Genomic DNA, 27,197 nt, shown 5'->3' with positions numbered 1-27,197 from the left:
AATGGCCATGACCGCCGAGTTTTGCAGAACGAGAAGAGAGCGCTTGTAAAGTGGTATTCCTAAAACCCGAACCACTCCGACTACGTCACCTCCATGTGGTGGTTAAGTGGTCAAGATGTCTTGGGCATGCAGTGCAGTACAGTTTATTGTAGTGCGGGGGGTTGAGTCATCTCTATTTTAAATGCTAAAGTGTCCAAAGTTTGCAAACTTTGATGCCAAAAGATGACTGTCATTTTGATTTCCACAAAATTCCATCCATGCGACTTTTACTTTGACATCCGCACTTCCTATCAGAGGTTTCTACTAGCGGAGAGGAACACTCACTGACAAAGTGACAACAGAGCAGAGACGACAAGAACACAGAAATAAATTACACAGCTTGCTTCATCTCCGTCCAGCCGATGGGCAGCGTCAGGTGCCGGCCCCGCCCCCTGCCCTGCTTCGACCTTTTAGGTCACCATGTACTCCTGCCGCTTGTTGAGTCGAATCTGGCACAGAGACACGGCGCCCACCGCCACGTAGACGCCGGCGGCGATGAAGCAGTTGATGCCTACTTGGCTGTACAGACCGTAGATGTTCTGAGGAGGCTGTTTACTGCAGGGAGACAGAGGCAGTGATATCACTTCCTATTGCCAGGCCTAACGGTCTTCCTACACATTGTGTCCATCTAAATTGCAGACTTCTTTATCAAAATGGAGGCGGAGGGGCAAGCGGCACTGACTCGTTGCGGATGTCCTCCTCGGTAAACGGGACGTCCTCGATGAGCACGGCCGACTTGGCGCTGAAAAAGATTCCCAGCATGGCCTGAAACAACAAACAGCACAGCCAAAAAATGACCCAATACTGGCTTGACCTCCAGAAATGTGTCTTTTCCTCACATCACAATTCCAACTAAATGTTCCATTTGACTGCACCATTATTTATCCGTCCAAGGAATTTGAGAGCAGATTCCACTTTGCAATTCCCACGAGCTATTTGGAGAAATTACTCATTTGACAAAATTGTCAAAAAAAAAAAAAAAAAAGCCCCATTCGCACTGTCATTCTGAACAAAACTTGAACAAGAAAAAGCACGACTTGGATGCTGTCACAATCATCCCCCATCATGAAATGTTTGAATTGATGCCGAGGCCTTTCTCAAACTTGCGCCGTCTTTCTACCACTTCCCTTTCGCAAAAATCACGTGAAAACGAGGAAAGAGATCACGTGATCACAGAACAAGCCCAACGCCTCGTCTCCACTCTGGAGTCGAACGAATGGCACTAATGAAGAAGCGCCTGCGACAAAAACAAAAAGGAACCGCGAGAGGAGGATAAAGTTGCGTACAGCTTTGTTTTCTCACCAACATGATGACGCCCCAGATGCTAATAACGATGCCGCACGCGGCCATCTTCGGGCCGCAGAAGAGCAGCGACGGCATCCTTCGCGCTCAACACTCGCGCGACACGACACGACACGACACGACACGACACGACACGACACGACACGACACGACACGACACGACACGACACGACACGACACGACACGACACGACACGACACGACGATTTTGTAGCCTTTCGACAAGAACAGAAGCGGCCAAGGAAGGCAGGACGACGGCCAGTCCGAGTCCACGCAGGCTTCGTGTAAACTGATCTGCGGCCAGCAACTGCTTCTTCTTTTTCCGTCGGTGACGCATTACCGCCACCTACTGGAAGCAATTGTGGCTCGCCCGGAAAATAAGCGTTTAGTGTTCATTTGTTTTGAAGGTGTCATGTAATGTTGCCAATTCTGTGTTTTGCGCCTACGTACGGTACACGATTCGATGTTGCGAAGGTCTCGCTAAGCCTCGGGGGGGTTCATGCGCTGGAAAAAGATCACGCATTGGCTAAGGGTGTTAATCGCAATTAAAGAGACGCAAAAGCCTTGAGAAACTGTTGCAAAATTTCTGCTACTGATCTTGAATGTACCTTCACACTGACACCAGTGCACCAGCTGAAGCCAATCAAATAAATTACTTCTTGCCTGTAAAAAAAATAAAAATAATAAAGTTAAAGTCCCAATGATCGTCACACACACATCTGGGTGTGGTGAAATGTGTCCTCTGCATTTAACCCATCTCCGTGTGATTTTGATCCATCTCCTGGGGGAGAGGGGAGCAGCAGCGGTGCCGAGCTCGGTAATCATTTGGTGATCTACGGGATAGACGTCTATTAGACGTCTATACGCGAACGTTTTTTAGACGTCTACGGGATAGGCGTCTATTAGACGTCAATTAGACGTCTATATGTGAAAGATTTTTTACGTTTATTGCGGAGACGTTATTAACTATAATTAACCAAAACAATAATTGAACCTAAATAAAATTAAAAAAAATCAAACATTATCCAACCATCACAAATATAAATGCGCAATGTTTTTGAATCATATCTTTAAAAATGTAAAAATATACATACAATATTAAAAAATGGGGGCTATTTTAATAGAACAAAACTACGAAGATACAATATGAATATATACATATTTTATGTAGGACATATCAAATAAACAAAACAACCAGCTCGGCGAAACACAAGGGGGAAACAATATAAACATCACTCTCGTGGGGTTTTGATAGCCCCCTTTGATACTCAGCGCTGGAGCCTGTTTTAATTTTAAAGCCATTGCGGTCATTGTTTCATCATTCGTGGCCTCTGTGCGTGTCGCCAACAGCTTCTACAAAGATGAACTCGATGGACATCAGCCACCACCCATTGTAGACCTTTGGATTATTTTTTAAAAGAAATATGAATATGAAAAAAAAAACTACCTGTAAAATAGATTTTCCTTGATGTATGTCATGTCAGTTGCGCATTTCGAACATAAAGCAATCGCACAGGAACGAACAGACAAGTTATTTTTATTTACCAGCGCTATCAGAGCAGTCTTCTTGTGCGCCCTCCTTGCACGAGTTTCACCACCACGCATATTGTCATTTGTGTAAAATCTACAACAGAAAAAAAATGTCAACATTGCGAGCAGCCACCACATCGTAAGCCTTCACTGTTGTCTTTTCTAATCTACAGTACACATGTCAAACTAATCATACCTGTCGATAGTATTGGAAACATGCAGGTCTTCAAATCAGCCCCTCCCAACACAAGACTGCTTTGTAATCTGTATACAAGGCATTATGAACAGTGTCTCAGAAAAGTCTCAAAGTCAAGGTCCCAATGATCATCGTCACACACACATCTGGGTGTGGTGAAATTTGTCCTCTGCATTTAACCCATACCCATGTGATTTTGATCCATCCCCTGGGGGAGAGGGGAGCAGTGAGCAGCAGCGGTGCAGCGCTCGGGAATCATTTGGTGATCTAACCCCCCCAATTCCAACCCTTAATGCTGAGTGCCAAGCAGGGAGGCAATGGGTCCCATTTTTATAGTCTTTGGTATGACCCGGCCGGGGTTTTAACCTACAACCTTCCAGTCTCAGGGCGGACACTCTACGACTAGGCCACTGAGCTGGAATTGAATTGAGGACTTTTTTTCTTGTAAACCAAGCAACGGACAATCAGGACTGCAGAAAAGATAATTGCAATCAACCTCCCATCCACAACATCCAAAATTTCAACTAATTTCAAGCTAAATCATTCTGTCATTCATTCTTGCATCCTGTTTGTCATTTATTTCCTTGACCATCATGTCAAAGGTCTCCAGATCAATCATCGGCAACCATCCACTCTCCGCGTCACATTGTGAATGAGAATTGAGGCTCTTCAGCCCATGGATTGCCAGAAGGGGCTCCATGATGACCTTCAGAAACTCTGAGATTAAAGAGAAATAGAAATAAAATACTCACCTAAATTACTGCAGCTATGACCTCTTTAAAAATGACTAATGCCGACAAAAAACCCTCTTACTTTTCCCTGTCATGGGTGTTTCACACTCACTTCCTAGGTGTTGAAGAATAAAGCAAATGTTGGCTGCAAGATTCAAATAAACCATTTTCCAATTATAAAATTTGCCCTGTTTAAAAAAAATGATGGCCTTCTGTCTGTGCTGAATGTGCTGCAATTTAATTAGGCTGTTCTACATATCCAATAATATTATTTTAAAATAGTACTGTTTAGAAATAAAATTGCTTGTTCTATAAGTTGTTATCCAAATGATGAAAATATACAGCAAACTACGGCCCGCGGGCCGTATATGGCCCCCCTTCACATTAGACCCGGCCCCCTGAACAATAACAGAGACGGAAAAAAAATGATAAACAATACCAGACCCCCTGAACAATACCAGAGACGGAAAAAAAAAAAAAACAATACCAGAGACGGGAAAAAAATGCCACTACGACCTCACTTTGCCCCAGCACGTTTTTACCCTTATGGCCACCCATACCCCATTCATAGAACGTGAAAGAACGGAATAATGGCAAAAAGGTTGGGTAAAAGAAAAATTGATTCCGAATGCAGAGTATTTAACCCACAGTGGACACACAATTATGTTTTGTTCAATTCAAAGAAAAGGCTGCTTGTCTCGTCTGTCAAGAGACAGTGGTGGTATTCAAAGAATACAACCTGTGCCGACATTATGAATCCTGTCACAAAGACAAGTATGCTAGCTTGCAAGGCCAAATGTGAGCAGAAAAAATCTCAACTGGACTGTTAGCTCAGCAGACTACATTTGTACAGCAAACTCAGCTGAACCAAGCATCAGTTCGGGCCAGCTTCCGTGTTGTTCAGCTGATAGCAAGCTGCGGTAAACCTTTCATCGAGGGAGAGTTTGTCAAGAAATGTTTGAATGTGGAGGAGGTCTGTCTTGAGAAGAAAGATGTCTTTAATACTTTAGTCTGTCGGCAAGTACAATTACCAGACACGTTGAAGAAATTGGGGGGAATGTGTATGCCCAGCTGCAGCAGAAGACTAAAGATTTTGACTTTTTTTTCATTAGCACTGGATGAGAGCACGGACGTGCAGGACACCGCGGAGCTTCTTATTTTCATTCGTGGAGTTGCCGCAAACTTTGAGATGTGCGAGGAGCTGGCAGCCCTACAAATCCTGAAAGGCACTACGACTGGGGAGGATATTTTCAACAAAGTATGTAAAACCATGCAACAGTTTGATCTGGACTGGGCAAAGCTTGCCAGCATCACGACTGACGGAGCCCCAAGTATGGTGGGCGCGTCTCGGGGTTTAATAGGATGCATGAACCGGAAGATGGAAGAATGGGGTCTCATCGCCGCGCTGCAAGTACACTGCCTAATTCACCAGCAAGCGCTGTGCTGCAAAATGTTGAAATGGGATTCTGTCATGAAGGTTATGGGATCGTGCATAAACTACATCCGAGCAAATGGACTTAAACTCAGGCAGTTCCAACAATTCCTGTCTGAACTAGAGTCTGCGTATGGAGATGTGCTGTACTACACAGAGATCCGATGGTTGAGCCGCGGCAAAGTTTTAAGGCGTTTTTACGAGCTGCTACCTGAAATTAACGCATTTCTTCAGTCAAAAGGCAAAACGGTCCCAGAGCTGATTGACCCAGCATGGAAATGGCACCTCGCATTTTTAAGAGACGTGACAGAAATGCTGAACGGCCTTAACTTGCAGCTACAAGGAAAGGGGAAACTCATTTGCGACATGTATTCCCACATAAAAGCATTTGAGGAGAAACTAGCGCTGGTTTTGGTGTCAGGCTGGGTTCAAGGCAGTGGACTCGGATGCAGAGTGTTACTAAAAAGGATTTATTCCAACTGGTGGGAGACAGGAAACAACAACTCAAAGCGCCTCTTACCGAGGGAAACCAAGGGGCAAAAAGTACTAACAAAAGACGTCGCACTCAGGTGAGACAAAAAAGGGAGTATCTCTACTGGTACATAACCATGTGGCAAAAAGGACTAACAAAAGGCGTCGCACTCAGGCGAGACAAAAAAGGGAGTATATCTTACTGGTTCTCTTAGCTCAAGGAATCGCTGGTGGTCGGAACGGGGAAAGACGCACTGGCACAAGACAAGGGGAAGACACGGACTAAATACACACAAAAGGGCGGGGACACAGGTGCAGACAATTAGGCCAAATGACACAGGTGCACACAATCGGGATCAGGGAATACAAGACAACAGAAGCACAGAGGAAGGAGCCACGAACTGAAACGAGAGAGTTGACAAAATAAAACAGGAAGTGAAACTATGATACAAGACAAGACAACAACAACCATGACAGCATGACATTTGGAACAAGTGAAAAAGCACAACTTCACCCATCTCCCTGCTACCCAAAGCTTTTGTGCAGAGAAGCCAGCTGTCGCGTTCCCAGGTGAAAAGTGTGTGGAAGCACTGGAAATGCTGAAGACGGAGTTCGGTGTACGATTCCGTGAACTACATGTTCATGCATAACAAAAAAAAAATCGTCTTTTTCAGAACCCTTTTGTTGCCAACATCAATGAAGCCCAGGCTTCTTATTAGTTTGAGCTGGCCGAGTTACAGAACTGACATGTTCTGAAAGACGCATTCAAGCCCAACAGTCTCATTGACTTCTATGCCGCCCTCCCAAATGATACCTACCCTAACATAAAAAAACACGCAATGAAGATGTCCACACTTTTTGGCAGGACTTATATCTGCGAACAAACCTTTTCACGCATGAAACTCCCGAAAACTCCAATGAGATCAAGATTGACAGATGAACATTTGCATCAGTGTTTGAGACTGGCTGTGACTAGAATGGAACCGGACATTCAACTGCTCACCAGCCAGATGCAGGCCCACAGTTCACGCTGATGAACATACAGTACATATGTAAGCTCACTCTTCTGACTTAAATTAGTCAAAGTCAAAGTCAAAGTCAGCTTTATTGTCAATTTCTCCACATGCCAAAGACACACAAAGAAACCGAAATTTCGTTCCCCCCTATCCCACGGTGACAAGACATGGCTCACAACAGACAAACAAGTAACAAGTATAACAAAAGCGTGCTGAATAAATAATGAATAAATAACACAACAATAAATAAATAAATAAATAAGAGGAGCAGAAAAAAAAGGAGCAAGTGCGCGTACAGCAGACATTCCCGAAAATAGCGCAACAGTGCCACACGCTACGCAGAAGGGGGTAGCGAGTTCAGGGCCCTAACAGCCTGGGGAAAGAAGCTGTTGGCAAGTCTGGTGGTGCGGGAGCGCAGGCTCCTGTACCTCTTCCCAGAGGGCAGAAGGTCAAACAAAGAGTGAGCCGGGTGACTCACATCTCTGGCAATCGAGGTTGCCTTGCGGGCGAGATGGGAGGTGTAAATGTCCTTCAGGGAGGGGAGCGAAGCACCAATAATCTTACCAGCCGTATTCACTATACGCTGCAGGGCCTTCAAGTTCTGTTCAGTGCAGTTACCACCCCAGACAGCGATGCAACTGGTGATGACGCTCTCAATAGTGCCACGGTAGAATGTAGACAGGACTGCCTGAGGAGCACATGCACGCCTAAGCTTCCGCAGGAAGTACAGGCGGCGCTGAGCTTTCTTTGCCAGTGACGAGGTGTTTGCGGACCAGGAGAGGTCCTCACTGATGTGCACCCCCAGGAACTTGGTGCAGCTCACCCTCTCCACCACAGCACCATCGATGATCAGCGGCAGGTGTGTTGTGTGACCCTTCCGGAAGTCAACAATGATTTCCTTGGTCTTATTAACGTTCAGCAGGAGGTTGTTGTCCCTGCACCACGTGGTCAGAAGGTCAACCTCCGACCTGTACCGAGTCTCGTCGCCCTTTGTGATGAGACCCACCAGAGTCGTGTCGTCAGCAAACTTCACTATGCGGTTGTCGCTGTAGGTCGCAGTGCAGTTCATTCTGAGTATGAACAAATATAATCATGATAAAATCTATTGGGATCAAATCCATCTCCACAACCATACTGGCATTGAAATGTATTGTGCTGTGTAGGTGCTGTATCACTTAGTTCGGTTTCTTAGCCTGCTTGCTTTGTGGTTTTGAGCGAGAGCCTACAGTGGTGTTTACTGGGCTAGCCTATGGAAACTACAAAACTGGATTATAAGGAAAGAACACAATAACTTTGAGAGACATTTGAGATTCTGCTCTGACAAGTGAAGTTGAACTTTTACCTAGGATTGTGCATGGCACAGCATAACTTTCTTTCTGTTAAGAACCCAGAGAGGGTTATTTGATTCTTTATTGCGTTCATTAATAGTGTTATTGGCCTATACTATATTTTCTGCGTTATTTTATTCTGTGAAGAACACAGAGAGGGTTATTTGATCTCAAAGGGTTATGAATATTTGGATATGTGTGGTGCACTGGAGTGTCAGCATGTTTTCTGGAAAAATATAAATGATTACATTTAGGGACACCTACGATTGTCACACTTTTTCTGTTAGAAACTGACCCCGGCCCCCCCCGTCAGAGAAGGGAAAAGTTATTTGGCCCTCACTGGAAAACGTTTGGGGACCCCTGGCTTAGAGTGTGGTGTGTGCTTTGCCTGTGCTTGCCTGTGCGTCTGCTGTTTGCTGCTCTTGGCTGGGTTCGATTTTGATGTTTTTTAGGCTTGGCGTTATCATCTAATGCGGTTTTACGTTCATATTTGTGGAGAATTTTCGCTGGGCACAGGGACCAGCTATCATAAAATGTATCAACCAGGGACATAGCGTATTTCTCCTGTTTTAACCAGACATTTTAAAACATGTCGAGCGTTTGTGTTTTTCTTTACTGGCCTGTCATCACCTCCTGTACCACCCTCGTCATCCATCTCTCCAACCGTTTTCACGATAAAATGTCACTCTTTTTAGTCAGTGGATCCTTTTCCTTTTGTCTCTCATTTTTCTACACACTCTGTTTCCACCTCATCATTGCGAATGAGCTGCCACTTCATCTTCATGAATGACATCCTGGTGTATGGGGGCACAGAGGAGGAGCATGGTGACCACTTGGAGAAAGTGATGCAACGCATAGTGACTGCTGGCTTGAAGCTTAACAAGGAGAAGTTACAAATCAAACAGGGCCAGCTGCAATTCCTTGGAGACCTTATGGACGGGTCCTGCATCTGGCCTGATCCTGAGAAGGTGGAGGCTTTCCAACAGCTATCAGCCAAGGCCTTCACATTATTGTTATTGTACTTTATTATTATTGTGTGAAGGCGAAGGCCTTCCAAATAAACCGGAAGTAACCTCAGCTTGACCGGAAGTGCCTCTAATCAAACCGGAAGTGACCCACATAGACCGGAAGTGACCCAAATCAAACCGGAAGTGACCTTATTTCAACATTAAGTCCCCTAAATACCTACATTTGCGCTAACTTTTGCAATTTTTGTCCGATTAAACCCGTTTCAACATTTTAACCCCAAAAGTGATCCTCCTGAAGCCGTTTTTTTTCCTTTTGTTCCAAATTTCAAAAAATTTTGGCGCAATTGTTTTTTCTTTTAATTCCCATTCATTCTCTATGGGGATTCAAGATTTGCTGTAACTTCTACATTTTTTAACTGATTCAACCCGTTCCAACTTTCAACCGTTCATCTTTTGCCTTCCTATTCTACAACTTCCCACTTACCAAAAATTCTCTACAGTTTTGTTTTTCTACTCTAATTTCTACATTTTTCAACCGATTCAACCCATTCCAATTTTATTCACTTTGTTCACCTTATGCTTACCATATTCACCACCTTGACCCCCACTTCCAGTGTGGCGGCCATCTTGGATTGACCCTGAAGTGCCCCCAATGAACCCAGAATGAAACAGAAGTGCCCCAAATCAAACAGGAAGTGACCCCGAATGAACCGGAAGTGACCTTGGGTAAACCGGAAATGACCCCATATCAAACCGGAAGTGACCCCAAATAAACCAGAAGTGACCTTTTTAAATCGGAAGTGACCCCAAATAAACCGGAGGTGACCTTAGCTAAACCGGAAGTGACCTATATTAAACTGGAAGTGACCCAAATAAACCGGAAGTGACCTGAATCAAACCGGAAGTGAACACTGTTTACAGTGGGGATGGCATGCTGCGAACCTCGACTCGGGACGTCGTGAGTCGGTGGGGAGAATACTTCGAAGACCTCCTCAATTCCACCTACACGCCTTCCATTGTGGAAGCAGGGCCTGGAGACTCTGAGGCGGACTCTCAATTTACCTCTGGGGTCGAAGTCACTGAGGTAGTTAAAAAACTCCTCGGTGGCAAGGCCCCGGGGGTGGATGAGGTCCGCCCAGAGCACTTAAAGGCTCTGGATGTTGTGGGGCTGTCATGGCTGACACGCCTCTACAACATTGCGTAGACATCGGGGTCAGTGCCTCTGGATTGGCAGACTGGGGTGGTGGTTCCCCTCTTTAAGAAGGGGGACCGGAGGGTGTGTTCCAATTACAGGGGAATCACACTCCTCAGCCTCTATTCAGGTCTATTCAGGGGTGCTGGAGAGGAGGGTCCATCGGGAGGTCGAACCTCGGATTCAGGAGGAGCAGTGTGGCTATCGTCCTGGCCGTGGAACAGTGGACCAGCTCTACACCCTCGGCAGGATCCTCGAGGGTGCATGGGAGTTCGCCCAACCAGTCCACATGTGTTTTGTGGACTTGGAGAAGGCGTTCGACCGTGTCCCTCGGGAGGTTCTGTGGATGGTGCTTCGGGAGTACGGGACGCCGAGCCAACTGATAAGGGCAGTTCCGTCCCTGTATCACCGATGCCAGAGTTTGGTCCGCATTTCCGGCAGTAAGTCGGATTCGTTCCCAGTGAGGGTTGGACTCTGCCAAAGCTGCCCTTTGTCACCGATTCTGTTCATAATTTTTATGGACAGAATTTCTAGGCGCAGCCGAGGCGTTGAGGGGGTCTGGTTTAGGGACCTCAGCATCGCATCTCAGATTTTTGCAGACGACGTGGTGCTGTTGGCTTCTTCTGGCCGTGATCTCCAGCTCTCACTGGAGCAGTTCGCAGCCGAGTGTGAAGCGGTCAGGATGAGGGTCAGCACCTCCAAATCCGAGTCCATGGTCCTTGGTCGGAAAAGAGTGGAATGCCCTCTCCGGATCGGGGATGAGATCCTGCCCCAAGTGGAGGAGTTCAAGTATCTTGGGGTCTTGTTCACGAGTGAGGGGAGGATGGAGCACGAGATTGACAGGCGGATCGGTGCAGTGTCGGCAGTAATTTCGGTTCTTTGGGTCGTGACCGAAAGAACGAGATCCAGGATACAAGCGGCCGAAATGAGTTTTCCCGCAGGATGTCCAGGCTCTCCCTTAGAGAAGCTCGGTCATCCAGGAGAGACCCGGAGTAGAGTCACTACTCCTCCACGTTGAGAGGAGCCAGATGAGGTGGCTTGGGCATCTCATCAGGACGCCTCCTGGACATGTCCCACCGGTAGGAGACCCCGGGGACGACCCAGGACGCGCTGGAGAGACTATGTCTCTCAGCTGGCCTGGGAACGCCTTGGGATCCCCCGGGATGAGCTGGATGAAGTGGCTGGGGAGAGGGAAGTCTGGGAGTCCCTCCTAAAGCTGCTGTCCCTGTGACCGGACCCCGGATAAGCGGAAGCGTGCTCTGTCAGAAAGGTGTGCACTTCAGCTCGTAACTCCAACAGCCTGTTGAGTATCTTCCCTCGAGAGAGCCAGCGCACTTCTGTATGCAGGAGGAGTTGCGTGTGTTCAGCTCCCATGTTTTCACAGAGGCGGCGGAACAAACGTGCATTAAGTGGCCTTGACTTGATGAAGTTGATCACTTTGATGCTGTCGTTCAAAACATCATGCAACACGGGGCTCATTTTCTTGGACGCTAACGCTTCCCTGTGAATCACACAGTGAGTCCACTTAATGTTGGGATTTTCCTTTTTAATCCACGCAATGAGCCCTTTCGCACTGCCCGTCATTGATGCAGCCGCATCTGTGCAGACGCTGCTGCAGGATTTCCAGCTGATACCATTTTCAGAGAAAAATGCGTTAACCACATTAAAAATGTCCTCTGCGGTTGTTCTCCCCTCCAGACTTTTGCAGAAAAGTATGTGTTCACAAATGTCGTCAGTCTCAATGTATCTCACAAAAGCAACAAGCTGTGCGTTTCCACTGACATCTGTGGATTCATCCAGCTGGAGTGAAAAACAGTCGCCAAGTTTTCACACAACTTGTTCGACAATGTCTGCACTCATTCTGTCTATTCTGTGGCAAACGGTGTCATTAGACAAAGGCACAGTTTTTAATGTATCCACAGCTTTTTTGTCTAGCATAGTTTCGGCCAATACAACAGCGGCGGAGAGCAGCAGCTCTTCAGCTATGGTAAACGTTTTTTAGGCTTTAGCTACGAGCAAAGAAACCGCATAAGAAGCCTTCAGGGCTTTGGCTGATGTAGTGGAGGCTTTTCGCATTGTGTCTTGGGATGACTTGAAGTCAGAAAGTTTCCTCCTGAAGAACTCCGGTGGCTAAAAGTGTGATGCTGAACTGCAAACCTGAAGCTCAAATCATGATAGCAGAAACGCCGGTCAGTATCCATCTTTGCCGTAAAGGCCCTGATGGCTTGTTAGACGCACTGTTGGAATAATTTTAAGTGAAGCTTTGGCCTGCCAGACCTGGAGGCCTCGCCTTTACGAGTTTATCTTTTCCTTTTATCTCTTTGTTCCTTTTATGTGATAGGGATGTCTTTTGATCCCTGTCAGCCATTTGTACCTTTCCTGTCCTTATGTTGTCTGTGTGTTTTGGTTCCCGTAATAGTCCTTCACTAAAAATGAGCAGGGCTTATTTGCATAGGTGAAATGTTCTTTGTTTGATTCACAGGAACTTCATTCCTTCTATTTAGATATAGGTTTGGTTCATAGATTGTAGTTTATCAGACCTGTTTTTCTTTGTTAAGGGATACATACAGTTAGAAGTAGTTGCATTAAAGTTATCCCATATTTACTCAATGTTTGTTTAAGGAACTGCATACCGGTTACCTCACGTTTGCTTAATGTGTGTTGAAATGTTTAGGACAAGTTACTTATTACTATTGTGTGTTAATTACCAAGTAGATAAAGTTAGCAAAGGTCTAGTTGCATTTGTTCCACAGCAAAGCGGCAATCAACGTGCGTCAGGACATTTGTTGACCTCGAGGACAGGTCAGCCTACTGTGAAGGAAGACAGCTTCGGACGGCCTCTGCGGGGGGTCAAGAGCCAACAGCGAAGTGCTAATTCACACCACACTACATTCTTTTGCTAATCAGCGTTGCTACAGACACAATCCCCCCTCCCTTTAGTGTAGCAACGCCTCTGTAACCAGGGCAACCATAACATTAAAAAGAGGGGCACGTGGAGTAAAGACTCAGAACTGATGGAGGTTGTAACTGAGATTGCTTGCTCTATCGTTCTCCTCGCGAGTAAACCTGTTCTGGTTGTCTTCTCCTCTTCATTCCAGCGAGTAATTTAATGTCTAATCGTATTTAGACCCAACATTTAATTGGTCCTTCGAGCCGGATGCCAACACACCTGAGGATTCCAGCGGACGGCAGCAGAGATCCAGAAAGACTGCGCGCGGCAGGACCTCCCTAGGTGGGGTCCTACATCCTTTTCAAGGGCTGGCTGTCTGCTCGTCAGCTGGGATCTAAGGGTTGAAGGCAGTCCGAGGTGCAGAGGTGAAGAGAACCAGAGGGTGAGTTTGTTTTTTTATATAAAAGGAATGAGCGGCCGAGGGCTCGGTGCCCTATAAAAGTCCTAGGACAGAACGGAAAGGTTCGTTCTAAAGGTACCAAAACGGAAAGGTCCGTTTAAATAAAAGTTACACAACGCCAGTGTAACAAACCGGTTAAAGGACAGAGGTGTCCGACGGAGAGGCCCATCAAAAGTAAAAGGTCAGCGGAAGACCACGTGATGCCGAAAATTCCGTAATACTGAGTGATTGAGAGTGTGAATGGGAGTACGTATCACTAGATACAGTATTCCATATTAAAGCAGTGGGGAGCACATAACGTGGTTCTGTGGACGCAATAGGCAAGGATTCTCCACCAGAACGCTGGTAGAAGTGAGAATCACCACAGGATCTTTTCGTTATCCCACTGGAAACACCCGACTTTAGAAACCCCTATGGTTTTACAGTTGGGACCAAATTGATTAAAATGGGGAACGGGAAGAGTAAAAATAATATCCGAGATAATCTTAAATGTAAAGATTGGAAAATAATTGAAAGGCAGGATCCTGACCGATTTAAAAACCTCGATAAATGGGTTAAGAAATATAAATTTGAGGGACAACTAAAAACAACCAAATTGATAGAACTTAGAGGCGCCATGAAAGAGAAAACAAAGAGAGACCCTAGAAAGATGAAAAAAGAAGGAGATGAGGATGTGGTGTTTTGGCTCAAAGTAGCAGGAGAGAGAGAGAGGGGAGAAAAAGAGAAAGTGGAAAAGGCACTGTATTGTAGGAAGGAAGATGATGAGACTGGGCCTAATAGTAGGCAGGCAAGAGATAATCAAAATTTACAGAGAGCTAGAGAAGAAGGGGGAGGTGTAGAGGAAGTAGAGAAGCGCGTAGGGAAAGCGACAAAAGACATTTTTTTGGTAGATGAGAACAGTGACACTTTCTACCAAGATACAGGCAGAGGGTGGAAAGGTCAGAGGGGGCGAGGAGCCACTAATAGAGGAGGCTCCAAGGGCCACGGGAGAGGATTTGTACCTTATAGTGAACGTGAATGTTGGAATTGTGGAGAAAAGGGCCACATGGCACGTGACTGCACATATAAACAAAAACAATAATGACTAGTACAAGATCAAAATAAATCAGATTCTCATGTAATAAAGTGGGGACCTGGCAGCCAAAATTAAAGAGAAATTAGCTTAAATATACAGGAGATATTTGTGTTAAAAGGATAAAGTAAGATAAAGAAACACTGAAGTTAAAATTTGCAAAATAAATGGAACTGAATTACAAATAGCTCCTGAAACTAAAATGGAGAATAAATCTGACATGTAAGATGAGCAAAAAGGGTGTTCTTAGTACGCTCTATGTGGTCTTATATGTTGTGCGTCAACCTTTTGTGCTGGTGTTTGTGTGTGCGTGTGCGCAGAGGATCCTCATGAATGTTGTGTATATGTGTGAGCGTGTGAGTGAGATGTGTGTCCTATGTGTGTTCAGGAGGCTGTTGAGCAATAATAGGGTAATTGAGAAGTGGATGATGGTGTGCTTAAGTTGGTTGGAGAACCTAAGATGAGCAGTGTGTGGCAGTAGAGAAAATAAGACGTGTGTGGCAGAAAGTGACTAGAACGGTGGCTTGATAGGACGAAAATAAGAGACAGCAAATGTTGTGTAGAAGACAGTGAAAGATGTTGTATGTGACATTGAAAGGGGGCAACAGCCCTTTGAGAGGGTGAGACTGATAAGCGTGCCTGCGCTCGCGCGTAGTCGCGGGTCGGGGCTGTGCGCGTAGGCCTGTGCTATGCTCGTGTGGGCGGTGGGCCGGCATCATGATTGTTGCAGGAAATGGCCAGCCTGTGACCAATCAACATTGATGCCGCGTCCCCCCCTCGCACGGGGGGGTGCTGTGGCTGTGGGCGAGGCAGGGAAAGTGTGAGTTTCTCAGAGAATGTTTGAAGCAGGGTGATGCTTAAGGAAGATGTGACAACATTAGCATGAACGATGAAAGGCACTGATGAAAAAAAAAAAAAAAGAAAAAAGGTATAACCAAAACGTCAAAATAGAGGATGACGTTTGCACAGCGTTGTTTGTTGGTATTGTTTGTGATCTGTGTCTCTGCTGTTTTTGTGTTGTTTGTGTGCTGTCAGTGTTATGTGTTAAAAGGATGAAATTGGCTAATATACGTAGGTGCACCAAATAATTTATTAGACTGTAGTCTATCTGATTTGCACCGCAAAACAAAATCAATTTTGAAAAAATAGGAAGTAAAGAAAAGCAAGCAATTTGTTTATGGGCAGAAACTGGTCCACACTGCATTAATGCCTAGCCTTGATGAAACAAAAGTTGAGAGATGGAAAGAACTTGCTTTCTGGAATTGGATGAACAAAAATTATGTAATAATGACATTTCAAAGCTAAATTTAAAATTTGAGAATAAGAGAACGATTGAGCTAGTTAAAGTTAAGAAACAACAACAATTAACTATTATATTAATTCATTGGCAGTTATTTTGTTGATTTTTTTCCGATTGGTGGATTGGTTTGTCACTTTAAGAAAGAAAAACTTCCGATGCAAATGGGCAGCAATATTATGTGCTCGTACAAATGAACCGATACATATGGGCAGCAATATTGAGCCATGAAGTTGTCACGTGATGTTGACTTGACACATGGCTCAACAGGGGGATGAAAGGGCAGTTCAGTCGGCTTTATACAACATATGGATTTGATTCATATACAAAACATTTATAAAAAAAAAAAAATTGTAAAGCTTGTTTACCATGTGCTAAACTCAATCCACAGGGTTATAATGCCTGATCATAATAGATGCATTCTCAAAATGGATTGAATTGGCTTCAAAGTAAACACTGAATGCCTTAACAGTGGCAAAAATGTTATGTAACGAAATAATACTTTGGCAACAACAGCTGTAGAAGTTAAAGAATGAAATTAATATCTCTAAAATGAATGTTTGATAATTGGTTTCAGGTAATTACCTATAAGAGTAACTGGTAAAAGAAACGATTGATTGCTGATGGCAAAACAAGCTGCAAACCAGAGAGAAAAAGAAAACAAAACAAAAAAAAAAAAAAAAAAAGAACAAATTGAATATGTCATGTGTATGGGTTTGCGACCGATTCTTTATGTTGTACCATTACCATTGACCAAAGATTGTGTGAAATCTGTCACGTCTACTGATTGTGAAATGTGCAACAGAGCGTTCTATATAATATCCGTTGAGGAAAAGAAAAGAAACCATTGCTTCTAGAGAATGTAGTCAAGCAAAATTGTATATGTATCGACACGCCAAGATCTGGGGAAAAGCTGATAAAAACCAAAATGTCTTTAAATTTGTGAGGCGACGATGATCTGACTTTAATTGATGCAATTAGAGTCCCTAGAGGAGATCCTGATTAATAGGAATTAATTGACCAAATTGCAGCAAGATGGGAGTCTTCCATTTGTTGGTGGTGTACGATAAACAAAAACGTAGACAGGATAAATTACATCCATTACAACGTGCAAAAATTGGGCAATTGGACACAAGCGGGGCTTGAGGCAGTGCATGAACAGCTAGCCACGACTTCCCTAATGGCCTTCCAGAATCGCATTGCTCTTGATATGTTGTTGTCTGAGAAAGGAGGGGTCTGTGCAATGTTCGGAGAACAGTGCTGTACCTTTATCCCCAACAACACCGCCCCTGATGGGAGCCTGACAAAGGCCATTGAAGGCCTGCGATCCCTCAACACGAGGATGAAAGAGCACTCTGGCGTGGACACATCAATGTGGGACAACTGGATGCATGCCTTTGGGAAGTATAAAGCACTTGTGTCCTCAATTATAATATCAGTTGCAGTATTTACTGCTATACTCACCTTGTGTGGATGTTGTTGTATTCCATGTCTGCGTGCTCTGTTTAATCGTCTCATCACTACAGCAATATCGCCCATGGAAGACAAGATGGCCCGGGTATGCCTAATGTCTGAACGCCAACATGTTGATGATAACGATGAAGATGAAATTTTTGCACTTGAGTTTACAGACTTTTTTCCAGATCTGGGTGTTTCCGAATGATGATGATGCACCAATTAACCTTTTGGGTGTAAACATATTTGTGCTCATACCTGTGATCCGACAACTGAAAATCGAGTGAAGTGGGTGTTTTTGGTGATGTAAAATTTGAGCAAATATGTGATAAACAGGGGGAAATGTTGGAATAATTTTAAGTGAAGCTTTGGCCTGCCAGACCTGGAGGCCTCGCCTTTACGAGTTTATCTTTTCCTTTTATCTCTTTGTTCCTTTTATGTGATAGGGATGTCTTTTGATCCCTGTCAGCCATTTGTACCTTTCCTGTCCTTATGTTGTCTGTGTGTTTTGGTTCCCGTAAGAGTCCTTCACTAACAATGAGCAGGGCTTATTTGCATAGGTGAAATGTTCTTTGTTTGATTCACAGGAACTTCATTCCTTCTATTTAGATATAGGTTTGGTTCATAGATTGTAGTTTATCAGACCTGTTTTTCTTTGTTAAGGGATACATACAGTTAGAAGTAGTTGCATTAAAGTTATCCCATATTTACTCAATGTTTGTTTAAGGAACTGCATACCGGTTACCTCACGTTTGCTTAATGTGTGTTGAAATGTTTAGGACAAGTTACTTATTACTATTGTGTGTTAATTACCAAGTAGATAAAGTTAGCAAAGGTCTAGTTGCATTTGTTCCACAGCAAAGCGGCAATCAACGTGCGTCAGGACATTTGTTGACCTCGAGGACAGGTCAGCCTACTGTGAAGGAAGACAGCTGCGGACGGCCTCTGCGGGGGGTCAAGAGCCAACAGCGAAGTGCTAATTCACACCACACTACATTCTTTTGCTAATCAGCGTTGCTACAGACACAATCCCCCCTCCCTTTAGTGTAGCAACGCCTCTGTAACCAGGGCAACCATAACATTAAAAAGAGGGGCACGTGGAGTAAAGACTCAGAACTGATGGAGGTTGTAACTGAGATTGCTTGCTCTATCGTTCTCCTCGCGAGTAAACCTGTTCTGGTTGTCTTCTCCTCTTCATTCCAGCGAGTAATTTAATGTCTAATCGTATTTAGACCCAACACGCACCTAGGAAGAAACAAATGTATCTAAAGCGTTTGCAACAACGTCCTACAGAAAAACTTGAGCGGAGCTGGCATCTAACACCGGAGACTTTATAGGGATTTAAATTTTTAACGTTGACTCTACTATTGTTTGTCAAATTACATGCGACAACACCTTGATTTTTTTCTCTTTCAGATGCGTTTTTGACACAAACACCCCTCCCCTTCTTTTTCTCAACAAAACTCTCCCCTTCATCCCTAAACACACTGGCTCAGGTGCTGCATCTGGTTTGATTCACAAAAATACATGCCCATACATGTCCACATCCAAAAATGGCGCCAGCAAACCAAAATGGCGACAACCAAAGATGGCGCCGTCACGACTGGCGCCATCTTGACGCCCGCCAGACTGGAGCATATACCCCTCCCCAATCCAAAAGTGGGTGATTTATGATACCATAACAAATCATAAAAAGGTCATAAAATGTTATGACCCCTACCTCATTTACATATGAATAGACATCAAGGCGAGGTGCATTCTATTATTCTCTGGGGCGAAAAGAGTAGAACATTCCGAGCCAACCACCTATACAGTCCTCAGGCTCCGCAACAATGACGTTTAGGATTGTGGTTGGTCTGTTTTGCGGAAATGGAATTTTCGTTCAAACTCAGACAATTTTTGCCAAGAAAACATACAGAAACAATGTGCAGCCTGTGATTATTTGATTTATTGATACTTTTGACTTTCAATTTTCTAGAATTGTTTTTAGAAGTTTTCTTCACAAAAATCGTGACGTCAAACACCGGTCTGTGAAAATATTGTCTGATAGTAATCCTGTCTGTGGTGCTAAAACGGTTGGGGACCACTGTGCTATGGGATATATTGCTTTATGTAGAACCGACCACACCATAGTGACCCCACATTGTTTCTTCCATGACAGGAGATTGTGTTACATAAGGAAGGCAGGAGCAGCCGCGGCGGGGCTCCAGACCCCTCGGAATGGGCCGGAACCACACTTCCAGAACATGCCCCGCTTTCAGTCGCAGATACGCATTGTTCTCTTGACTCACGTAAGGGGCCACATGCTGTGTACGGTCACGCCAGCTCAGCACGACTAAAACTCTTCTCTCGTAACCCAAACTCATGTCAAGTAAGGTTCTAAAAATGACTGCATAGTCGGGCTTTAATTTGAAAACTATGACTGTATAGAAAGGCTAAAAAATGACCACACACACGAGTAAGGCTTTTATTTGAAAAACTAGAAAATGTGCATACAGCATTTACACAACAAGTGAGCAGTACTGTTGCTTGGGTTTCCTAAAAATGATTCAAAACAGACAGGAAGGAGCCTTGTTGGATGGAGCTTCGAATGATCTCCATTACAAGTCAGTGGGATTAAGCTTCTTTTAAGAAGATCACAGCAAAATGTGGCTGAGCCAGAGCAGACTCCCAACATGCATTGCACGAGGGTGTCACTAAAGATACTTGAAGAGCAAGATAAAACGCTTAGCCACCCGTCAGCAGAAATCAGCTAATGAATGACGCTTTGATGCATTATTGTTGACCTCAACTATGTTCATGTAATAAAGAGAGCTTCTATGGTAGTGTTAGGCACAATAGTTCATTTTCATTGCTAGGAGACAATGATATTCTGCGGTGTTGTTGGACATTTTGGAGTTCAATGTTTCAGTCTCTTCCCTTCTGATTTTACCGTAAACTTCAACTGGGAAGGAGCGACTTCAACGCAAATGTCGAGGAATCGAGGTGTCGGGAGCGAGTTTTTCTGTCCACCTGATCCCCAGAGACGACGGTCGGTCCATCGCAGACATGTCTCCGGGGAGGGGGTGCGTCAAGCAACTTTTCCCCACAGTTTTTGTCTTTGTTTTATCGGTCAGCTTTGCCCCTCATGGCCTTATGCCCTCCACGATGATCATCAACACGGGCGTCAAGTCCATCAGGTTCTTCAGCATATCCATGATGTCTTCGTGGTCTTTGGCACCCTCGATGAACTCCTCCAGGGTCAACTCACCTGCGTGAATGCATTAGCTTAGTATTTTCTGAGCATCGTAGCCTAACAAACATCAAGGATATTTTTCTTTCTTTTTTCTAGCGTGCTTTACCTTCCCCCTTCACGTCAATTCTTTCAAATATGAGCGTGACAATCTCCTCGGGGTCAATTTCTCTGTTTCGGGTTATGTCCTGGATGGCCTGTAGGGGGAGACATAGTAGTTAATGGTAGCCATCACAGTTCAGTTTTCTGGTTGCAACACGCTGTCAGTCCAAAGTTTTTCATTAACATCAAATGTTTTTCTGCTCATCTACAATCTTTTTGGTTCTTGTACAAATGTATAGGTTAACTCCCAAGCGACAAAATTAGGTCAGGTTCAGTGGTCCCTGTTTCTGGTGCGTTGATCTGATTCCGCAGATTAGCATAGGTCAGACTTCCCACTTAATCCGCTAGCCTTCACAAAGATTGGAATGCATGAGTCAGGAAGTCAAGTTCTTGCATAGGCTACTCTTGAATTCCCCACCCCTAAAATAAACAGAATGTATTTCTTTGGACAGCGTCCGGCAAACGGCACAAGCTGTGAGGTTTTCCTAGTTAAAGGACAGTCAAGGTAAAATATTGACGCAGTCACGACATTTTGCTATTTTAACACCAAATCGGAATCAGTCCAGTCTGTTGGACAAAAAAACACATATCTCCCAGTTTGAAGTTTGGTCTGAAATAAAAATAATGTTTTGTTGTTCACAAGTAGGCCTCAGTGTGTTTGTTTTTTCCAGCAGATTGATTCCTGCTTGCATGACTCTGCAAAGAAAGAACCAAAGGAAGAAGATGGCAAGTAAATCCACATCAAGAGTTCAGTTCTCGCACTGCAACTGGGACTTTCTCCGCGTGGGACTAATAAAGGACTCGCTCATCTCATCTAATTACCGAGAAGATAGTCTCCAACTCCTCCTTGTCGATTTTTCCATTGCCGTCCTGGTCAAAGAGTTTGAAGTACCACTTGAGCTTCTGGTTGATTTCCCCCTTCAGCATCAGACTAATGGCAGCAATGTATTCCACAAAGTCGATGTAGCCATCCTGCACGGAGAAAAAGTGTGACACAAGTGTCGACCACCGCCACCGCCATCCTGCTTCTTCATCGCCTTTGCCACTTAATACACGGCCAGACTGGATGTGGCCAAGTTCAAACGGGATCGGCTCACCCCATCCATGTCGAAGGTGAAGAAGACCTGGTCCACGTAGCTGTTGGCCTTCTCAGTCATACCCTTCAGGCCCAGGATAGTCTTCAGCTCGAACAGCGTGATGAGACCCGACGGTGAATCCCGCATGAATTTGTTGTACCAGTGGTGCATGTCCTCGGCCAGGATGTCGTCCAGGTTGGAGCCGTGATTGCCCATCGTCCGTCCGTCCAAAAGCAGTGACAACAACAAGGAGAGTCTTTGTCCGAAAGAGTTTCTCGTCTGCGCCGGTTGAGCTTGATGATTTCACGGGGTCTGCATTCACAGCGACTAGCCGCGTGTCAAACTGCCGGACCGGGGCTCGATGATCGAGTCTCTTTCTGGAAGAAAATGCTAAAGAAGTTAGAACTCCATGGCGGATGCCGGATTGGCCGCACATGAGCGATGGTGAACGCTCTTAACCCTCTTAGGTCTTGGAGCGAGACTAAAGAAAGCTCATGAAATTAAACCTCTAATGGGATCAGGTCACCACACCGCTGCGTCCTGATCCTTTACCTGCCCTGCTCCCGCTTATGTAATATACTCACCCAGGTCGGTCCGAGAGGTTTCCCACCGGCATCGGATGCAAGCTGAGTCAATTTTAGGTGAGCAAGTTGGAGAAGTACCATCCTGGAGAGCAAGGGTCACCAAGTCTGGTCCTCAAGAGCTCCTTTCCAGCCTGTTTTAGGTGCAGCCCTACTTCAACACACCTGATTCAAATGAGCGGCAAGCTCTAGAAAAGCCTGATGATTTGAATCAGGTGTGTTGAATCAGGCTAGATAGGGGCCCTGGAGGACCGGACTTGGTGACCCCCTGCCGTAGACTCTCTACCAGAAAGCCATCATCATATGACAGAGTACGCCCAAGACTAATAGACTGACCCCGCTGTTTCAATACTTTGGGCGGAGAGCGTTTCTCGCCTGTCTAGTTGACGCAAATGTCATGATTACGCCAACAGAAAGGTTGAAGGCCTCATCCTCCCTTTGAAAGACATGATTAGTGAGCAAATATCCATTCCGGTAGACCTTTGACCTCACAAGTGAATGTCCACTTGTGTGTTTATTTGTAGGCACAGTGTTAGATCAGAGTGCATATGGCAATGAGATTAAACCCACGGCGGGAAAGGTTTCCCCTTTTGGTCCTTTCCTGAAATGAACCTTGGTGGGGGTTAAGGACGACGCAACTGTGTGAAGGGTGCCAAATTGGGGGAAATCCTCTTGTCAGCTGAAGACGTTCAAGGACAGGGCAATAGCGGAATGCCGCTGACGTCACTAAGTTGTGTTTCGGGTGGCGGGTGCTTCACGCTTTCTTTTGATGATGAATTATTCAGTGGATCTTTGAGTGACCACAAATCTCTTGACAGAAGCAGGTACGAGGCTCAAAATGGGAAAATTGTGATCTGTCTTTTGATATATTGCCTAAATAGCTTAATGAGCCTTAAGGAACTGTATAATGCATGCCTGATGTTTTTCTCTAAATCATGGACACAGCCAGAGTCGTCTTGACCGTTCACTACTTGATTGTATCCTATGTTTTGACTAATGCTAGACGCCAGTTTTTGATTACTACTGAACGCTCTGCACAGAGGGAAATATTTTGCCTAACAAAGAAAGAATGAGGTACGACAATGTATGTCCAAGATTGAAGAAGAATGTTCACAGGAAGGTCACGTGGAGACAAAACCAGCAGGTGCCACAGGGAGCCAGCCAAGGACTCGGCCAAAGATGATCGCCAAGGCCGAAAGATGGGATGGAAGACAACAGCCCCCACACACACCGAATCGCCCATAACCAGCACCCACTCCCATGGCGAACTTGCCCCACCCCAAAGACTCATCACCCATCAATCTCGGCCCACAATGCGCAACTTAATATAAGCTGATCAAAGAACCTTGAACATTGCATTTTCTGAATGGAGACTTTCTGCTCTTGAAGGGCTCAGCGCTGTATTGTACTTTCCTGAAGACAGAGCTTTCTGAACAAGAATTGTGATTGAACTCAACCAACCTGTGTAAGTCTAATTTGTGCTTCAGTGTCTTAGCATTTTCCTAAATCTGAAGAAATCAAACGAGCACGCAGTGAGTAAATTGGATAACAGGTGATTGGCAATGGCTTTTGCCGTGAGGCGCAGATAACGCGCTCCCTAAATTGTGGACAAAATCCAACATTGTTCAAAGAGGAAAAGAGTTCAGTTGCACGCGTTTGGAAAAGCTATCCGCCGTCATCTCTCTCTGTCTCATTGTCTCATTCCGCCTCTCCTGAGGTTTTTTCCTGGTTCTCCTCCTCTCGATCAACCTGCCTCTCACTGCCGCCTTCTCCTTGCTCATCACTGCGGCCTTCTTCTGATACGCCCTCCTTGGAACGATTCCTGTTGTCATGAGCAAAGACATCAGCTGCTCCCGGGGTCGTGTTGAGGTTTGATTGGCTTTTGCCGGTGTCCAATTCCTCTGTGGCCACGCCCACTTCCTCTCCACTACTGGACTTCGCGCGGCGGCGGGAAGGAGGGCGTCGCCTGATAGAGTGACGCGCTCGGCTCTAGAGGACAACCGACCAAAACCTATTCAATTACTTTGATTGACAAGGAGTGATGGAGAAAAATCCAGCCGACCTTGCTGACGTTCAAGAGGCATCCCTCTGCCGCCGCTACGGGTGGAGCTTCAAATGACACCGGTCCCTCCTCCTCACTCGCCAGAGGTGTAAAATCGGGGCCGGGAGACGTCGGCGTGGACAAGGGGCTCCCTGCGGTGGGTGTCGGCGGTTTGAAGAGCGGTGGCAGCCTGAAGCTAGGGCTCATGGGCAAGGGCAGCAGGGCACCGGGGGACAGAGCAAGGTTGGCCTGGGGGAGGAAGTGCCATGATGTCATAGCCACACAGAATGAGAGCGCAGACCCACCTGAAGCTTCTCAACCAGGGCAGAGTTCCTCTTGGGTTTGACAGGTGAAGTCACGCCCGAAGGTCTCTGACAAATGGAAACATTTGTTTGATAATCACACAATTTTCACACGGAGCGCACGCTTTGCTCACCTCCTGTTCATCTTCATGGCTTTTTGGCAGTTGTAAAGAGCGAGGGGCTCGACGTCTGACTGGCACTTCCTGACAGACGTTTCAAGTGTGAAAGTAGTTCTCAAACTTTTGACACAAGAAAAACAAAAACAAAACATACACACACACAAACAGCGCTCCGACTGCTGCCATAATCCTGACAAGCAACTAAAGTGCCAGCCCTCCATCCAAAAACTTGAACTTAAAAAGTACAACCAGGCTGGATGGCTGACAAACTCAAACTCACTGTCTCGCTGGCAATGGGAGGAGACAAAACTTTGAACCTTCCGGCAAGTTCAGCCACAGAGGGCCGTGAGGGCGACGACAGCAGTGACGCCGTCTCCTGAGGGACAGAACCAAGTTGGAATCAGATTTACACAACATTTTGGACACACACACACACATACAGCTGTCAACATGCGGTTGATCCGTGTCAACTGCAGTCCAAGGTCTCACATTGCCCACATTCGACGGATAATGAAATTATCGCACAGCCCGGAAGTCGTGCGCGCACACGTGCACATTCATCTTCTATTTTTGTGGGGTCACATTGAGCAACGTGCACAACGTGGCATGCAGTCTGTTATCTGACAGCAAAAGGGAAACGTGAAAAAACCCTCAACCGGTAAACCACTTCCTCTTTCTGCGTGAACGATTCCTGACATCTAGTTTACAACTTTGATAATTCAAAATGTACATGTAGACAATTTTTTGGGGGGGGGTTGCTGTTTTCTGATGCTTCCCTGGGTCCGATTTGAACCAATTCATTCTAATTTCACATAGCGCGCAAGTGTTTCCAGAAAGCCACTTTAGCCGCACAGACGTCCCCTGGTGGCTGACAGCAGCGTTACAGCTAGAAAAGCAAGGAGTGTGACAAGTGCAGACTCGTTCGATGCTAACAAGAATGTCAAAAGCATCATCCCGAAAGCCTTTTCTCACATACCGCGATTATTGTTGATTAGCTTTGAGTTTTCATTTTGAAGTTTTTAGTTTTCATTTTGAAGTTTGTATATAAAAGAGAATTGAAAATAATTTGAAGAGCTAAAGTCTGTACCTCCTTTTCTCGCCCATGTCTTTCTTCCATCTTTTCTTCTTGCCTTTGCAAAAACTGAAAGTTCAGCAGCCGCTTCACTCAATCACCGATTTGTACGCCGTCGTATCGTCTGTTGGGGGGGTGTAGGTGGGTGAAACAAGGCGAAGAGAGCCGGGAGTAGAGCAACTACTTTTGTGGCATCTCGAGTGTGTCAAACACGAGGCGCGCGTCTCGTGTGGCGCTCACAGGAAGTCAGTCAGCTCCGCAGCCCGCTATTTCGTCACATTGCGGTGATTGACGAGTTCAGCTGAAATCTGCGATACCATTGTAGAATGGTGCGTTGACTTTTACGGCATGTGCCGACAATCGACGTAGGAAACTAAAGGCCATATCTGCGATGGAAGCACTCGACGGTGCCTTTTACGGTCACGACAAGGGAAAGTGCCAACGCTGAACGCTTCACCAATTAAAATACTTTGCATTCGAGCCACTTGCAAAATAAAGCAGGCGTCCAAACGAAATGCCTGGCGGAACTTGATTCCCACACATTCTGATTCACACAAAGCAGGCGCACGCAACAGAAAATTTTTTACCTCCATCTCGCTGGCGGCGCTGCACGTCGTGTGGCCTGCTTTATGTCGGTCGGCGATGTGCAAGAGAGGCCGAGCAGGCCGGCGGTGGGGGTTAAAAATAGAACACTACTGATACGCGCTGGCGGTGGCTCATGTTCTGTCACATGCTGATCATTTGTCAGGCTCCTTTAATTAAATTAATTAATTAATTAATTAATTAATTAATTAATCCATCCATTCATTCTAATTCCACACATCCCGCAGGTATCTTGACCCATGCGAGACGTGGCACAGTGGAAAACGCTTAAGCATCCAGTTATCAGCAAAACATTTGAGGATGACGCTCGATGAGTTGTGCAAATATGCCGCCATCTTCCATTCGAGTATGGAGCCCAAACATCTGGCAACGACTTAGTCTGAGCATGCTTGGCGAGACAGAACACAAGGGAAGTATTCGAGTTGCGCTTGTTGTGAAGAGGAAGCCCGCAGCTCCGAGCGATGTCTCCACCTCGAAAGGAAATAGAGTCACCGAGCAAACGTCTTCTTTCGGTTCTCCTTTGTGCTCCCTCGCTTCCGCCCTGAAAGGACCCGTCCCGCTTGCATCGGCTAACGATCACTCTCAAAACGTGCTCGGCCAAACAGATCATGTGACAGTACACAAGCTACATCTATAGCTTGTCTGTTTTCCAGTCTATGTGCTGCTCGCTTGTATTTAACTTGAACGTGCG

At 45.5% G+C, this 27,197-nt stretch overlaps 3 protein-coding genes and 1 long non-coding RNA gene across 10 annotated transcripts in view; 1 reads left to right on the top strand and 3 right to left on the bottom strand.

The window, feature by feature from the left end:
• The window catches only part of LOC137840947 (uncharacterized), a 200,073-nt gene extending 181,520 nt beyond the window's left edge, over positions 1-18,553 (top strand). Inside the window, exon 2 of the long non-coding RNA XR_011088153.1 lies at positions 14,493-18,553. This is a non-coding gene — a long non-coding RNA (uncharacterized lncRNA). The remainder of the gene's footprint in view (positions 1-14,492) is intronic.
• Positions 250-1,700, bottom strand: LOC125982544 (ribonuclease kappa-B-like). 3 transcript variants are annotated; one of them, XM_049743321.2, is made up of 4 exons: positions 1,547-1,700; positions 1,342-1,443; positions 722-804; positions 250-594 (listed from the first exon to the last, which is right to left on the bottom strand). In XM_049743321.2, exons 2-4 carry the CDS (start codon positions 1,417-1,419, stop codon positions 450-452), a joined length of 306 nt encoding a protein of 101 aa, XP_049599278.1. In that variant the 5' UTR covers positions 1,420-1,443; positions 1,547-1,700; the 3' UTR covers positions 250-449. The 3 variants fall into 3 exon arrangements, with proteins under 3 accessions (XP_049599278.1, XP_068509201.1, XP_049599279.1); XM_068653100.1 differs by having other exon boundaries at positions 1,342-1,671; XM_049743322.1 differs by lacking the exons at positions 1,342-1,443; positions 1,547-1,700 and adding an exon at positions 879-1,319.
• A 1,278-nt stretch (positions 18,554-19,831) lies between the features above and the next one.
• LOC125982539 (guanylyl cyclase-activating protein 1) lies at positions 19,832-24,050 on the bottom strand. The gene is made up of 4 exons (XM_068653127.1): positions 21,810-24,050; positions 21,535-21,684; positions 20,720-20,807; positions 19,832-20,628 (listed from the first exon to the last, which is right to left on the bottom strand). The coding sequence occupies exons 1-4, from the start codon at positions 22,002-22,004 to the stop codon at positions 20,504-20,506; spliced, it is 558 nt and encodes a 185-aa protein (XP_068509228.1). The 5' UTR covers positions 22,005-24,050; the 3' UTR covers positions 19,832-20,503.
• On the bottom strand, positions 22,020-27,120 carry LOC125982533 (capZ-interacting protein). Of its 5 annotated transcripts, XM_068653125.1 has the most exons (7): positions 26,491-27,120; positions 25,919-26,027; positions 25,112-25,207; positions 24,847-24,915; positions 24,716-24,781; positions 24,432-24,659; positions 22,847-24,358 (listed from the first exon to the last, which is right to left on the bottom strand). In XM_068653125.1, exons 2-7 carry the CDS (start codon positions 25,946-25,948, stop codon positions 24,068-24,070), a joined length of 780 nt encoding a protein of 259 aa, XP_068509226.1. In that variant the 5' UTR covers positions 25,949-26,027; positions 26,491-27,120; the 3' UTR covers positions 22,847-24,067. The 5 variants fall into 5 exon arrangements, with proteins under 5 accessions (XP_068509227.1, XP_068509226.1, XP_049599253.1 ...); XM_068653126.1 differs by lacking the exons at positions 22,847-24,358; positions 26,491-27,120 and adding an exon at positions 22,020-22,165 and having other exon boundaries at positions 25,919-26,415; XM_049743296.1 differs by lacking the exon at positions 25,919-26,027.
• Between the last annotated feature and the right edge of the window lie 77 nt (positions 27,121-27,197).

This window comes from Syngnathus scovelli, chromosome 15 (assembly GCF_024217435.2).
Source record: "Syngnathus scovelli strain Florida chromosome 15, RoL_Ssco_1.2, whole genome shotgun sequence".
In the NCBI taxonomy this organism is placed as follows: Eukaryota; Metazoa; Chordata; class Actinopteri; order Syngnathiformes; family Syngnathidae; genus Syngnathus; species Syngnathus scovelli.
This window is presented reverse-complemented; position numbering and strand designations above follow the sequence as displayed.